Source organism: Manis javanica, chromosome 15 (genome assembly GCF_040802235.1).
Source record: "Manis javanica isolate MJ-LG chromosome 15, MJ_LKY, whole genome shotgun sequence".
Lineage (NCBI taxonomy): Eukaryota > Metazoa > Chordata > Mammalia > Pholidota > Manidae > Manis > Manis javanica.
Window position 1 is genome coordinate 47,595,012 of NC_133170.1, and position 15,502 is coordinate 47,610,513.

The 15,502-nt window shown below is 42.8% G+C and overlaps 1 protein-coding gene across 18 annotated transcripts in view; it reads right to left on the minus strand.

Moving 5' to 3' along the window:
* THRB (thyroid hormone receptor beta) overlaps positions 1-15,502 on the minus strand; it is a 368,089-nt gene that overhangs the window by 11,906 nt on the left and 340,681 nt on the right. For all 18 annotated transcript variants that reach the window (XM_073222716.1, XM_073222718.1, XM_037008581.2 and 15 more), the window contains 2 exons: positions 10,213-10,359; positions 4,840-5,098 (listed from right to left, as the gene is read on the minus strand). In XM_073222716.1, the coding sequence (XP_073078817.1) occupies positions 4,840-5,098; positions 10,213-10,359 (406 nt within the window). The remainder of the gene's footprint in view (positions 1-4,839; positions 5,099-10,212; positions 10,360-15,502) is intronic.

A 15,502-nucleotide genomic window follows, 5' to 3' on the forward strand; every position in this document is an offset into this window, starting at 1 on the left:
GCCCACCATCTCCTGGACTTGCCATAAGAAGGAGGAGGGAGATGTCTAGGCTGGCATGTGCATACAGTGAGACAACGAATTTGACTGGATCTGTACTGTTGGAACTCAACCAGGAGTTGGGAGGGGTGCAAGTTGTAGCACCCCAAAATCTCATGACTATAGACTATCTATGGTTAAAAGAACATATGGGATGTGAACAGATCCCAGAAATGGGCTGCTTTAATTTGTCTGATGGTTCAAGTACAGTTGGAAAATATCCATCATATCATAGATAAATTTTCACAAATGCCTAGGGTGCCTAAATGGTTTTCTTGGCTTCACTGGAGATGGCTGGTAATTATAGATTTGCTTTGTTTATGTCACCGTATTCCTATTATGTCAATATGTGTGTGCAAATTAGTTAGTAGTTTAAAACCTATACATACTTAAGGTACTATACAAGAAGATATGTCAAAGAAATAATCAATCCTCCCAAGTTTCCTTCATATGCTACATCTATAGCTTTTCTTCTTCCTTCCTAATTACAAACTTTAAATAGAATTCGTGCCTCATATCGAATTTACCGAGTATCATAATTCCTCCAGGTGGTAAAGATACCTCGAGACAAGTGCTGGGCATAGAAGCCACAGGGCATAAATCTGCAAAGAAGTAAAAAGCTAACCTTTGCAAACAATATGGCTTCTCTCTCACTTACCAACTTTACATTTCCCTGTATGGCCCCGGAAGATGACTGGTTAGCCAGAGACGGGTAAGATTCCTCAAGGGAGGAACAACCTAAGACAGGCACAGTCGCAGGGGGGCCATCAGGTGAGAATTTGGGGATCAACAGAGGTGAGGCTCAGAACCTCACCCCCCCTGCTTTGAGAGAAATCTTCTGCATCCGTGGATGTCTTGCTGCCCTTGTCTAGCCTGGATTAATACTTAGTCCATAGGCACACACCTGATCATCTGATCATCTACATTTGCCTTCTTACAGCACTAAACTATGTTTTCTACCTTTATCTTGCATCTACCTACCACTTCAGCATTTTATTAAAAATAAAAATAATAATAATAATAGGAGAAATGTGGGATCAACATATAAATCAAGTACAAAAATCAAATGAATATTCATATTTGACCTGATGGTTTATAGGTCATATTGCATGATCAAAACCGAAAGTTTCTGTGATGACTGCTCTTGTACTGTTCACCATGTAAGAATTTATTCACTCTGTAAGAATTCGTTCACCATGTAAGAACTTGTTCGTTATGCTTCAGAAGATTGGAGACTGACGAGAATTAGGCTTGAGATGGATTAATGATTGTACATTGAGCATTGACCCCCCTATACTGAATTTTATTGTTGTTAACAACCATTTGATCAATAAATATGAGAGATGCCCTCTCAAAAAAAAAAAAAAAAAAAAAAGCTATCCTAGTGGATGTAAAAAAAAAAAAAAAAAAAAAAAAGGTACAAGCTCTCAGATATAAGATAAATAAGTCATGGGGATGTAGTATACAGCATGGTCAGTATAGTTAATAACACTGAATTACATATTCAAAAGTTGCTAAGAGAATAGGTCTTAAAAGTCCTCATTACAAAACAGAGAATTTTTGTAACTATGTGTGGGGATGGATGTTTACTATACTTACTGAAGTGATCACTTTGCAATATAAATAAGTATCAACTCATTATGAGGTACATTTGAAAATAATATAATGTTATATCAATTATACCTCAATAAAATAAATTTTAAAAAAGTAATCTATAAACCTGTATGAATTCTTCCTACAGCTTTGAAGCATTCAAAGTTCTCCTCAGTTTGCTTTTTATAGGTCTGATCAAATAAATCCACACTTCAAGTGTCCATTTATTGAAGTATCTATATTAGCAAAAACCTAAATCAGTTTCTGCTTAATCTGAAGGAGAATCAGGGCTAATGTCCCAATCCACCCTTCTTGAGCTTAAACAAAATATATGGGCTTTAATACCCTGTTCAGCTCAAATTGTAACTTGTGCATTTTTATTCTGTTTTCCTTCATATTTGATGACGCTGCCCTGTGGAGCTACTCAAGCCCTGTTTCTCCCTCTCTCCATCTTCTCTCTTTCTTTGAATGTCCCAGAACAATTCTGCACAGGATCCTTTAACTTGTGCTCTAAATAGAAAATCAACATTACGAAGCTCTGGATGTGCTCCTTCAAAGAGAAAAAAAATAACCTGGGTTTTGTGGCATCAGAACTATCCATTGCTGTGAGACAAAGACAAGGTGGTCATATAAATGATAGAGAGAAAATGAAGTGACATTCTGATGATGCTCAAGTCACCCTAAACATGTTTAGGAAGAAACATTTTAAAGAGCAAAGACTGCTTTTAACTCTTTAAAACAAAATTTCTGAAAGATATTTCTCTTGGATCTCTCTCTTATCCTTGCATGACCAAAGCCCTCAGCGGTAGTAGCTCCAGGGGGAGGCCTTGGAAAAAAAAGGCCTGAGACAGGGGACAATGAGGGGGCAGAACTGGGGTCTCAGAACTGTGCATACACAGCTGTTATTCGCCAAATCTAAAGTGTCTTGAATTATGTTTTTCTGGTCCTGGCAGTATTAATGAAAGTGTCCAGGTCACTAGGGTAGAAAAGACTTAAAAACTGTACTAAGCATGTTACATGACTGCCAGGCAGTGTACAGCAGCATAAACATCAGAGAATTGGGAAGAATCATTTAGTCAAGTGTCTGATAGAGTTTGGTCATCATATTTACGTTTGCCATCTCCACATGCTGTCTTTATCTTCCTCGCTGATTCACTTAGTAATCTGCTAAACTGACTCACAACAGAGGAAGCATCATATTGTTCAGTAAATGAAAATCCATTTGCCATAAATAGAAGATAGCCACAAAAATGGATGTATGCAAAAAACTATATTAACTTTTAGCTGAAGTTCTTGCTGAGGACTATGCCTGAGATCCACTCTCTTTGTTAAGGAGGGAGGTTAGCAAGTGTTGGAGGGGTGTTAGAGGCAGACTAACACCAAACTGACCCCCTCTCCTTCCTTATTCAGAGGAGATATAAACAGAAATAAAGTTGTAAAAGAAATAGCTTTCTCAATCTGTGACTTAACAGTATTTAAAACTGTCTTTGTACCCCTTTGTACCCATAAAATCTTAGCTAAAACTTACCTTGAATCCCCACTCCAGGAATATAATTATCACTTGTCTAGTTCAATTTATTTTAAAGGACACTGAAGCCCAGAGATGCTAGGGGGTCCATAAGGTCACAGAGGGAGTCCTTAGGTAATTACACATTTTTTTACTTTAAGAATAATTCTATGTAAGAACAGCATGCCCGTTTTCTCCCTGCATCACACCAGCGAGGTGAGTCTCTGGAGCCCGTCTGCTGGTGAGAGGGAATCTTACATAACATTATGTAACAGTTATGTGTGGGTGACATTGGATTCTCCAAATTCTATTAAAGCAAGCCACGGGTTCTGCATACACTCCACAGGAGGGGGTTGTACAAGGCTGTGAACATCAGACGTGGGGAACATGGCGGGCTGCCTAAGGCCTGTCCACCACGGTATATAGAAGGGTACATTCTACTAAGATCTATCTATTTTAGTCTATGTTTGAGGTTTTCTGTAACAAAAGGAATTATTTCTTTTTAAAAAAAGTCTGCCATACTGAATTTTCTGTATCAAATCAGTTTCTAGATCAGCTTGAAAAAAAGGAATTCTACTGAGTTATCTGGGATCAACTCTGTAAAGGATTCTTCTTGTACTTGTGACTGATATTTTACCCATATTTCACTCATTTATCCAACAAACACTTCTCAAATTTTACTAAACACTAGCCTAAGTGCTAAGTATACATCTAGACATATAGAGATATGTCTCAAAAAATAAATAGGGTAGAGGGAGAGATGGCCAAGTTAGGCAGAGAGCTAGATGGGATATGTGCTGAGCACAGGTAAACTCAAGGTGCTCTGAAAATGCAGAGGTAGCTCTGACATCACTTTCTATTGAAAGACTAGCTTTCCTTAGAGTCTGATATGTTCTGCATTTTTAAAATTTATTATAACATAATCCCAAATAACTGTCAGTATTATTATCCATTCTTCACTGATGGACATTAAAGGTCTTGATAATGAACTATGGCAGGTTGAACACTGTTGCAGATTCTTCTCTATTCCTCCCATTGAGAGGTGGACTCTTGGGTCTGGGCTGGTGCTGGGACTAGTTTGGACCAACAGAATATGGCAGAAGTGACGCTATATGATTTAACATTGGGCCTGAAGAGATCTGTGACTTCTGCTTTTGTGTGCTTGGAACTCTCTTTCTTGGACTCCACCAGTCATGTAAGAGGCCAGCTACCCTGTCAGAGGAGAGGCTGCATGGAGAGAGGCTTGAAGCTGTGTTTGATGCTTCAGCCCCAACGCCAGCCACCCTAGATGTTTTAAGCCATGAAGTTTTGGAGTGGTGTGCTATATATAGCAATAAATAACTGAAACTTAACTTGTAGCTAAGCCATGAGCAGAATAGTATGGTGACACCTACCCAGAGCCTGTGTGCACAGAACTGGAAGAGGGCAGGCTGGGTAGTGTTCATGGAAGGTGGGCCATTCCATAGAGTCTTTAAGATGGCTGCTTTGTGGCTTCCCCACTATGCTGGGAGTCTGCCAAAAGCCTCAGATACCTGACACCCTCCTTGGTTCCCAGCTCACTGGCAAACCTCCAGTTGCCTGATGAAGGAGAGTGAGCTGATTTTGAAGCTGATGGGGGACTGGAAACTCATCAAATGATCTGAATCAGCACCAGACAAGCCAAAGCGCTTTTGACGCCCAGTAACAAGCCTGGGCATACTCACCTGAAGACATCAACAGGACAGCCTGAAGGAGAGCTACTTCTGTGTCATCCAGGTTGAAAGACGACAGCGACATACCCAGGTCGAAGATGGCATCTGACACCACCCCAAGACCCCCGTTTTTCAGCTGGCCCCGTGTCACCGCCATTTCCCCATTCAAGGTCAAAGTCTCACTTTCTGGGTCATAGCGCACAGCAGCGCGAAGGGACATGATCTCCATGCAGCAGCCTTTGAGGAGGATTATCTGGTCTTCACATGGCAGCTGAAAAGAACCAGCCCACATCAGCAAAGAACGAGTGGACAAATGTCAATCAGGAAGGACACGGGGCATCTTAATGGCAGCAGAATTTCCTGTGATCAACATCAGCCCTGCACCCTCTGAGTTCGTGGACGTTCCCTTCCTACTTGGCTGCAAATGTTCAACAACCATTATCCATACTCCAAGTTGGTCATAATCTTCACTAACTATAATCTCAGTTGTTTGCATTTCTTTTATGATGGATATAGATCTCATGATGGTATTACAGTCATGTGTGAAACTACTTCCTTACTCTGAGGGTTTGTATTATAACACCAGTTGATAGCTGCTTAAAAGTACGGTTTATGTTAAACTTACCAACATTTTTGTCCTGTAGCTCTATTAGTCAACAGCCTGTTTAGCTGGTGACTGTGCCTCTCTTGGGTTTTTTTTGAGCAACTTTACTCCTTGAGGCTCTAAGGGGCAAAGACCTGGAAGATCTTTCACAGATGCGTGTTACGCATGAGGCCCAGAGGTGTAGCTTTGCCCAAGTCACCCAGTGAGTTAGGGGCAGTGGTGAGGCCGGGTTCACATCTCCTGCACACAGTGTCTCTCTGTCAGTGTACTAATCTCATTTTAAGCTCACTGGGTGGTCCTGTGAATTAGGATTTGTGATAATGTGTTAACATTAATAATAAACTAAAAAAAAAGAACTTTGCTGGGAAAAACAATGAAACAAAGTAGGGTTTTATTTTCTGGAGAGGGAGAATGTTTAATTAAATGCCATTATCAAAATGGTTTGAAAGGCTATTAGTTAATGGGTATTGCTGATGAATTGGGTATCGTGCTGATTCACATACATCAGTTTGTTTAATCTTCACAGCCATGCAGTGACATAAATATTGTAATTTTGTTTACAGATGTGGAAATCCAGGCACTGAGAGGTTGAGTAACATGCTAGGGAGTCACATCAATATTTTGTGGGTGAGGCTAGGATTTGAAGCTCGATCTGTCAGAATTCAATGCCATGAAAGGAAGAGGACACACTCTTCTGAAGTACTTTGGAAATAACTAGGTTTCCACAAGGACTCTGTAAATTACATGTAATTTCTATCTCTTCATTAAAGCAGGTGCAAATTCCTTTTCAGAAATACTCTTGGTCACATTTGAACTGGGTTGACTTAGGTTATTATATAAAAATACTACTACTACTGAATTTCACTTCAAATACTGGTATTTCATATTTTTCATGAACTCAACCTAGCCACCTTACATTTAATCTCAAATTGCTTAGCTTTTGTTACAGAATAAAAGTCATTTCATATTTGGCTGTGGAATCCATACATGTGAACCCTCTCCTTCCCCTCATTAAAACAAAATGACTGTGATTTCCTTTAATTAGGTTCTCATTTGTACTTGTCATTCACATCTGGGGACTCCTGGCCCAAGAGCATGGTAGGAAAGAAGAAGCCTGAGCTTGGGTAGGTCCTTCACAGGTAGGAAGGAGAATGGCTGCCTCACAGGTAGGAAGGAGAATGGCTGCAGCGGCGGAGGCTGGCTTTCATGCCTAGGGCGGTGGGTTTGACTCCAGCTTCATGCCTTCAGGATCACATTGCTGGCCCCACCCTCTGAGTTTCTGCCTTCTCCAAATTCCTAGGAGATGCTCATGCTGCTGGACTGGGTACCCCACTCTTGAGAACCATAGGCATAAAACAGCAAAGAGAAATCAGATCTGATTACATCAAACCATTTAAAAAAATGTGTCACAAAGTACACCAACTTGGCAGGCCCCCTCTGCAGCCAAGTCTGATTATACATGTTGTAGAAGTTTTCTTTTTTAAAACTCAAGTGTTGATAAGTTAAACTTTAAATAAAAGTTGGCTAAGTATCTACAAGGATCACCAATGGTTTAAAAACTAGGCCATATACTTTTTTCCTTTAAGAGAGGTTTGTAGGATCCTGGTGAGATTTGTTTCAACATGTGGGCAAATAATCTTAGTCACCTGTCAAAACACCTGTGAGAATGTGCCACAGGAGCGTGACAGGCAGAGATGCAGGGACCCTCCCACTGCCTCTTCCTGTCTCCTTGCAAGGACATCATGCAGGGTCAGTGGCAAAGATGACAGTGCCCTGCAATCTATGAGTGATTCCTATGTGTGTTTTTGGCAGCTCTGCCAGCAATATTTTAGATATTTGCAAAGGTGGTTTGGCATGGGTCTTAGCAGAAACTTATCATGATCACAATTTGAACAGCAGATGAATCAAACTGCCTCTGGTAAGACACCTCTGGCTCTTGAGACCATCTGGGATCTCCCACCCACTCCCACAGTAGCTCAGGGGCCCTCACAGTTCATTTCCCTCTTTGGGGGTTCCAAGGACAGTGCCAAAAGCTAGTGGTCCTCAGGAGGCCACAGACACCACAATCATATGCATTCTGCTGTGAAAGCAGCTCCCCCTTTTTTTCTTCTGCAATTTGGAGACTACAAAATATCAGGGTTGAAAGAGAGGCAGAATCATGACTTTGAAGCAGGTTTAAACTTCTGAGGGGAGTTTGAAGAAAGACGCTCACTGCAACCCATGGCTGAAAAATTCCATGTGGACCTTCACTGCTGCCGCAGACAGAGCTGCACGGTGTGTTCACTCCTGGTGGTGGTGATGGCTTCTTTCCTTTCTTTACTGCAATATGTCTCTGTGGTGGGCTTATATGAGCTTTACATTTTCTAAAGAAACATTTTGGGTAGGTATTCAAAGGGGACCACATGACTGACAGGCTAGCTTGAGTTGTGGGCATAGCAAATTCAATAGTTCCCTTTCAGACACCAAGGACTGGGAGGTGTGCAACAAGAAAGGCCCAGGAAAACAAACAATGCAATGAACAAGAGAAAGAGGACACCCAGGGAGAGGGGAACAAGTACCCGAGACAGAGGGAGTGTACACCCCTTCCTGATGGCAATTTGGTGGCACATATTGAAAGCCCTGAAAGATGTACATACCTTGGTCCTTAAATTCCACTTATAGGATTTGCTCTTAGGAAAGAGTGTTGTGAGGGCATAGGCATCAGAATGTTCACTGCAGAATATTTATATTAATGAAAAATGGGAAATGAGCTAAAGATTCAGTGAAGGCAGATAACCTAAATTATGGCAGATCTGTTCATTAAAAGACTATGTGGTCATTAACAATTATCTCGTGAAAGCATCCTTAAGTGATGTATTCTACAGTTGACGGTAAACAGGTACAAAGGGTGCTGGTAATGTTCTGTGTATTTATCTTGGTGCTAATTATGTGGGTGCATTAAGTCTGTGAAAAATTCACTGAGTGGCACCCTTCTGATATGTGGGCCTTACCCTTTAATAAACAGGTAAAAAAGTAGTTTCATAGGTAGAAAGTACATTATAGTATAAATTATATTAATATGTTCCATATTTCACATCTATGTGTGTGTATCTGTACACACACACATATTTGAAAAAAGACTAAAATAGGCTCCAAAGTATCAGCAGCCTATCTCTTGATGGTGTGACCATAAATCATTACCTTTATTATACTGTACAAATCGCCCATGAATACATATTCTTTTTATCATATCCTCCCAAACTGTAACAAGTGTTAATTAAAAAACAAACAAAAATGGTCAGAGGCATGGAAAGCTCCACACCAGCTACAGATATAAGTCAAAATTCCTTCTCCAGCGCTCGCCGGCCCTCGGGGCTGGGGAGTGAGTGGTTCCCATGGCCGGGGCAGTCAGCACACCCTTTGCCCCGCCCCCCACCACAGTGAAGCAGGGGTGAGGGAGGCGCACACTCTCAGCTAGGTCTTGGGGTCCTGATGCCCACTGCTCCATCCTTCTTGGTATGGCTGCCGTGGAGGCTCGGAAACAGGTAATGGGAAGCGTCCCTCTCAGAGTTCAAGGTCTCCCAGGCTACAGCTAGGCTCCCCTTGCAAACTCAGACACAAAGGAGTGTCTTTATGTTAGGCAGGACAGACCCATTCGAGGAGAAGAAACTCAGCTTCCTTCGAGGTGGGATGACATTCACTTATCACTTGGGGAACTTACGTAAGAGGCTCACAGCAGTCTGTGGCCCTATTTGGTCTTTCTCTGGGTTCCCTTGAAAATGTGAAGAGCAGTGGATAACTACCTGATGGTGTTTTCAAGGGGAAAAATTCTCCAGAAAATAATCAACCCCACTTGATTACAAAAAGAAGGTTGGAGGCAGGATGGTAATGTAATAGATGAAACAATAGCATTATTAACAGCTTAAATTTATAGAATTTTGTCCAAGCACTGTCCAAGCTCATATTATCCCATTTAAGCCTCACAACAGCTCAAAGAGGTAGATGCCATCATGATGCCCATGGTAAATGAGCTAACCAAGGTCTGAAAACACTTAATAACTACTTAGGATTCTTGCCCATGCAGCTGGCTGCTGGACCCACGCTCTTAGCTACCACACAGTAGGACTGCTCCAGTTAGTGATGAAGTGTCCCAAAGGGAAAGTCTACAAGGTCCGGTGGGTGAGCTTATCAGGGTGTCCTGAAGATGGGGAAAGAAAGATTGTGTTTATAACAAGAGGATAGGTTTAAGGAGATATTAAGATCCTTGCTCTGTGAGGGTCACTTATTCTCAACAATTAAGAAACAATACCACACATCTGGCTGGGATACATAGTGGGAAGAATGTAGACTTACACTGACCACCAAACAAGGCCCCATGTTTGGAAAAGTTAGCTCATTCTCTGATGTAAATTCTCCCCATCTGTAAAATGGGATTAATTAAAAACATCCTGCCTGCAGAACTGTTACAAGGATTGAACTGAATGTGGGCAAAGCTGAGCATGGTAACTGGGGCACCGCAGATGCTGAGGGAATGCAAGGATGCCATCCTGTTTCCCTGCGCCTGGAGTCAGGTGGATGGAGACGATCTTCGTTGGCCTCATGTGGACAAGCTAATGAATGATGACTGACTAAGGGAGGTGGGGAAGTAAAATGAAACAGTGCATTTTCATTTTGTACTAACATTCCTTTCATATGACTAAGTGCCTGCTAATGAATATTCAATTATAAATAATACTAGGTATTCCTGGAAATAGATGGAACTCTAATGGAAAACAACCCAGAAGGAGAAACAATTTCCTCACCTCACAAAACATAGGCAACTTTTTGGCAAAATCCACCACTCTGGTAATTGCTGGTGTGATGATTTTTGTGAAATGGCTGAAGGCTTCCAAGTCAACCTTTCCACCTTCTGGGGCATTTACTATTGGTGCTTGTCCAATATCTTCTGGCTAAGGAGGGAAACAAGAAAGATTTATGTGAAGAGGTGGAAGGGATCTTTATCATAGTTCTCATGCGGCAGAACATCTCTTCTCAACTGACATACTGCACAGTTTCTGCTTTTCACACTGATTGCGAACAGACTGAACAGATTTCACATCTAGTTCTTTGAGCAAAGGTACATGTCTTGGCCACGGCTTTAAGAGGGCCTTGGTGCTAACGTTCACAGGACCGCTGCTGCAGAAGGACAGACATGGGAGAGAAACAGGGAGGGAGGAAGAAACCACAGGAATGTGGGTTCCACTCTGAATGCACAAAGGCTGTATACTTGAGCCAGGTGACATACATTCAAGGGGCCCTGGAGTGGCCCCTGCAGCACATCCCACATTCCACTGTGTGCCTTTGTATTGAGGTGGGTACAGAGTGGGCAGTGACTGGGGAGAAGCCTGGGGCACCCTGGCAAACAACACCCTGCAGATTATTCTTGATTCGGGCCCAGGTGCCACTTGAAGTTCCTGCCTGCCCTGCAGGCTCCGTTCTCAGCAGGCTGAAGAGGAAGATCTCTAGGCTGTCCCTAGGAAAGGAGCTGTGCACACAGGGCACACTTTTGGGCAGGGTGGGGAATCTACTAGTATTCAGCAGCCCTGGGGCACTTCTCTGCCATTCATTTGCCCAAGAACAATCCGACCTTGCTGCAAAAAGGGTGGCATGACAGCTGGTTGTCACCTGGGGACTTGATAGAAATGCTGACTCCTGCCCTCTCCCCAGGCTTAGTGGTGCGGAATCAGCTGCAGGGGGCTGTGCTCTAGTTAGGCTCTCTGATGGTCCCTGGAAGCTGTTAGCTCCCTAGGCAGGCATTCAGGGGCCGCCACAATGCAGCCCCTTGTGCATCTCCTGTTGTCACTGGTGCTTCCTGCCAGACAATCCTCTCTGTTGCCCTTACTTGTGATGATGATATCCACCATTTACCTGCAGCCTGCATGTGAGCCAGCCCCGGAATTCCAGAGCATCATGTCAGAGATTGCTCATAATATCCTCTGGGCAGATGAGCAAAGGAGGGCTTGGGAAGGTGAAGAACAATCCCAAGGTCAGGATGGGATCTCTGCCACCCAGACTCCACACAGTGATCTGCCAGGAGCCCCACAGCTCCCCCAGACCTGGAGCCCAGTGTGGCCTGTGCACTTTGGACACCAGGGCAGGATTCGATTCCTTTGCCACACCTCTTGCCAGCCTTCCAGGAGCTGTGAGTGGGATCAAAGAGACCAGAGACTCATCCTGCTGAGGCTGGCCACAGAGAACAGACAAGGTGCCCGAGTGGGAGGTGTGGGTGGTGGGTGCTGTGGGAGAGCTGGGCAGGGCTGCATTCCTCCCCTGCAGCGTGGTGAGGGCCCCGCCAGTGAAAGCCTGTGGCCTGGGCCTGGTCCCCAGACTCCACTGTGCATCAGAATCACCAGCAGCTGGGTGCCACCCCAGCCTCTGATGCGGCAGGTCTGGGTGGAGCATGACTAGCCATTCTCCCCGGCTCAGTGCTGCTGGGCTGGGACCACACCTTGAGGACCTCTGGGCTAGCAGTACTCATGTCCAGCTCAGGGTGATCCACTTCACATTTTTCTTCCCATCTCTCCCTGTTAACCGCTCATACCTACTTTTTAGCACTAGGAAAAGCAAAGGATGATTCTTTGCCTCTTGTTGCCAGGGCACCAGGGTCAACGGGAGCGGCCCAGGCCCTCCAAGGGTGAAGTAGGAGTCTTGCTTACAGCCTGCGGAGAATTTTTAAATATATTATATAACCAACTCTGGCAGCACTGACCTTTTTGATTATCCAGTTGGTGCTTTGATTTATTTTATTTTATTATTGTTTGTTTTGAGAACAGTGAGTGGATGGGAAAGAAACCTGGTTCCTGTCCTGTTATCATCATCAATGACAGTGTTTTGGGGCACCTGTTGGCATGGCAAGCCCACAGAGAGCTATTGTTCTGCTTGCTGGGCTGCAGATGAAATTGATGGAAAAATCACATGTGCAATCTCTCTGTCTCACCCAGACTGAGCTAAGAGAAAATGTACATCAGCTCCTCCTTTGTACACTGTGGCTCCCTGCATCCTTTAGACCTCCTTTCTGGTCTCTATAGTACCTCCACCCCCACCACAATGAGGCTCATCTCACCTGCCTCGTCTATTTTACAAGTCTGTTATAAAGATCAACTGATAAGAGGAACGTGGTAACATTAAAAAAGGCAGGGAGTTTTATACACCCACATGTATAGATACACACTCAAACTTATAACTGTAGGGTGAATTTTTTAGAAATAAGAATAATGGAAGTATTTTAATAGCAGTTTTGGCCTGGTTGAATCCAAACATCTTCTCATTGAACACTGTCAGATCTAGTCTGATTATACTGAATGGTATTCAGTGTTTTTTTTTGAAATGTCAATGGGTTAATTCTGACTGGAACATTTCGATTCAATTTATGCACTCATGGGGTCTTTGAATCACCACCTGTGATACCTCTAAAGGTTTGAAAAAAAGGAGGGAAATTATACAAGGAATTACAGCAATTCTAATGAAAATAAAATCCCCAAATGCAACAATCTCACGAGCTTTTCTGGTGAAAAATAAATATTAGAGTTGGAAAAAAAATTTACTTTTAACCCTTTGGGTATTTAATGGAAAATACAATTGCTAGAAGTACAACTTTATACAAAGGAAAAACCTTCTGTTATATCACTAAGGTTTATCTCCATAATGGATCTTGGATATTAGAAAACACACACACACACACACACCACACAACATAGTCTATGAAATGACCTGAGTTAACACCTCAGGTCTGAGAAATTAAGGTTCAGTAATACACACTTGTTTGTGACTTCCCTGAAGATTTTTCACCCGTGAGGACAATACATCATTTGTTAGAATATTCAGTAGATGTTAAAAATAAAGAGACAAATATTTGACATCATTTGAATCTATTACATATCTTATTACAGCTGGTAGCCTTGCAATTTACAATAATGAAAGGTGTTTGCTCATACACACACCTATGTACAGATGCACATGAGTTCAAGTTCAAATACTGATGATACATCTCTGGCTTGCAAGTTCCTGAGTAGAGACTGTGGGGAAAACTTGCTTTTTGCTTCTGCAGATCAAACTGCCTTAGCTTGCTCATAGGTGCTTCCAATTCTCACTCTGACTTTCCGGCACTTGGCCCTAATGGACCCCCTGAGCCAGGCTGGCCACCCTCCTCACGTCTCCTCCCCAACTTGACTTGCACTTTTTTATCTCAGGGCTGCCTTCCCTCCTGATTTTCTTTCTCCAAAGTCCCCACTTTCATCTCATCTCTGCCAATTCTAAGTCCTACTCAACTCAAATTCTATCTTCTCCTTGGGAGTCTTTCCAGATGACCTCAGTTTGAAAAGTTGTCTACCTCATTTGAACATATGTGATGGCCAATGTGTATGACTAGTATGGCATTTGGGCATTTATTACTACTAATTTTTTTCTGTAGGTGCAGAATAACACAATGTCAACAGAGTATATTGTTCCTACATGGAGTTTACTCCAAACCACATGTCTCACTACCCCAGAAGCGGCAGATGTGAGCCATCCTCGGTGGAGAGAGACTGTTTCCCTCACTTGGTGTCCAATGTCCCTTGTTCCCATCTCAGTCCACATCTACTTTTCATCATCATTGTCAATCACACATGGATTGTTGGTGGTTAAACTGGGCACTTCTGTACCATCATAGATTTTGAGTGGATTGGAGAAAACTAGAAAATTATATCATTTAAATACTTTGGAAGTAGTTCTAAAGAACGGCATTAGAGTTATTTATGAAAACCTGCGTGGCTTCTGCAAAAGTTCCTTATTTGCCAAAGACTCTTATTTTCACAGACACAAATACAGATTTGAAACCCAAGTCAAATGACAGATCTCTATTTCCAACTTTAGTCCTGGTCTTAGGGTGAAAAATGACGAAGCTCCTTTTGGAGAGTAAGTGACTTTCCCATTCCAGGTAAATGAATGCTTCTAGCTTTTTACAACATATACTTTTTAATCCCTTATGATATATTACTATGCTATGATTAACTTCAGAGGCTTCCTCAACTTCTTTTTCAGAACAAGATGGGCCATCATCACATAAAATGAATTAATATGTGTAGCAATGCTGTAAGCAAAGAAGAGGGTATCAGCCACACACAGGAGATGCAAATCTAATGTGTAGAAGACTGTTCAGGACATAGGTGCCATTTAATAAAGCTGTCTTTAATGAAGGATTCTTAAGTACTTGCAGGAATAATTCACCACTCAAAAGAGTGACATTTTTATCCTGATCATAAATAGTCAATGGAAGCCACCCTTCTGCAAGGGGTGTATGTAAGTATATAAATTAGCTGAGACACAGGGCCTGATCATATCATCTCTGAGGATGGGCTGGGGGAATTGTATGCTCCATTTAACAAATACTTATTGAGTTCTGCTCTGGTTATCTACTGCTGTGTAACAAACTACCCCAATAGTTAGTGGCTTAAAACAAAACATCTTCACTGTCTTTCAGAGTTGTGGGGACTGCCACACAGTGATCTGCCAGGAGCCCCACAGCTCCCCCAGACCTGGAGCCCAGTGTGGCCTGTGCACTTCGGACACCAGGGCAGGATTCGATTCCTTTGCCACACCCCTTGCCAGCCTTCCAGGAGCCCATCAGTCCCCACTATACCTTCTGTTCAGGAGGGGAAGCCCTCTAATGCACCCAGGAAATGCAAAGAGACCCCCGGAATGTCTGAAGCTGGAGTTCAGTGAGGTGCTTATAAAGGTTTATGTCATAAGCTGAGGGCAGGGTCAGTGTCTGACATGGTCAAATACCAGCTGGTGGTAGGGGGTGGAAGTGGCCCATCTGGTCAGGTGGGTGGAGAGCTTGGACCTGAACCAGAAAACCTGAGTTACCTTCTCGGCCTGGTTCACCCACTTCCTGGTAGTGTGATCTTGGGCAAGCCACTTGAGGCTTGGTTTGTGTGTCTGTAAAACGGGGATCATAATTTTAATCTAACCCAAAGCATTGTGAGGTCCAAGGAGAAGCAAATGGGCAGGACTAGTTTTATAAAAACATCAAAAATCGATAATCTGAGGGTCTGAAAAGGTCTCTTCTCTCTA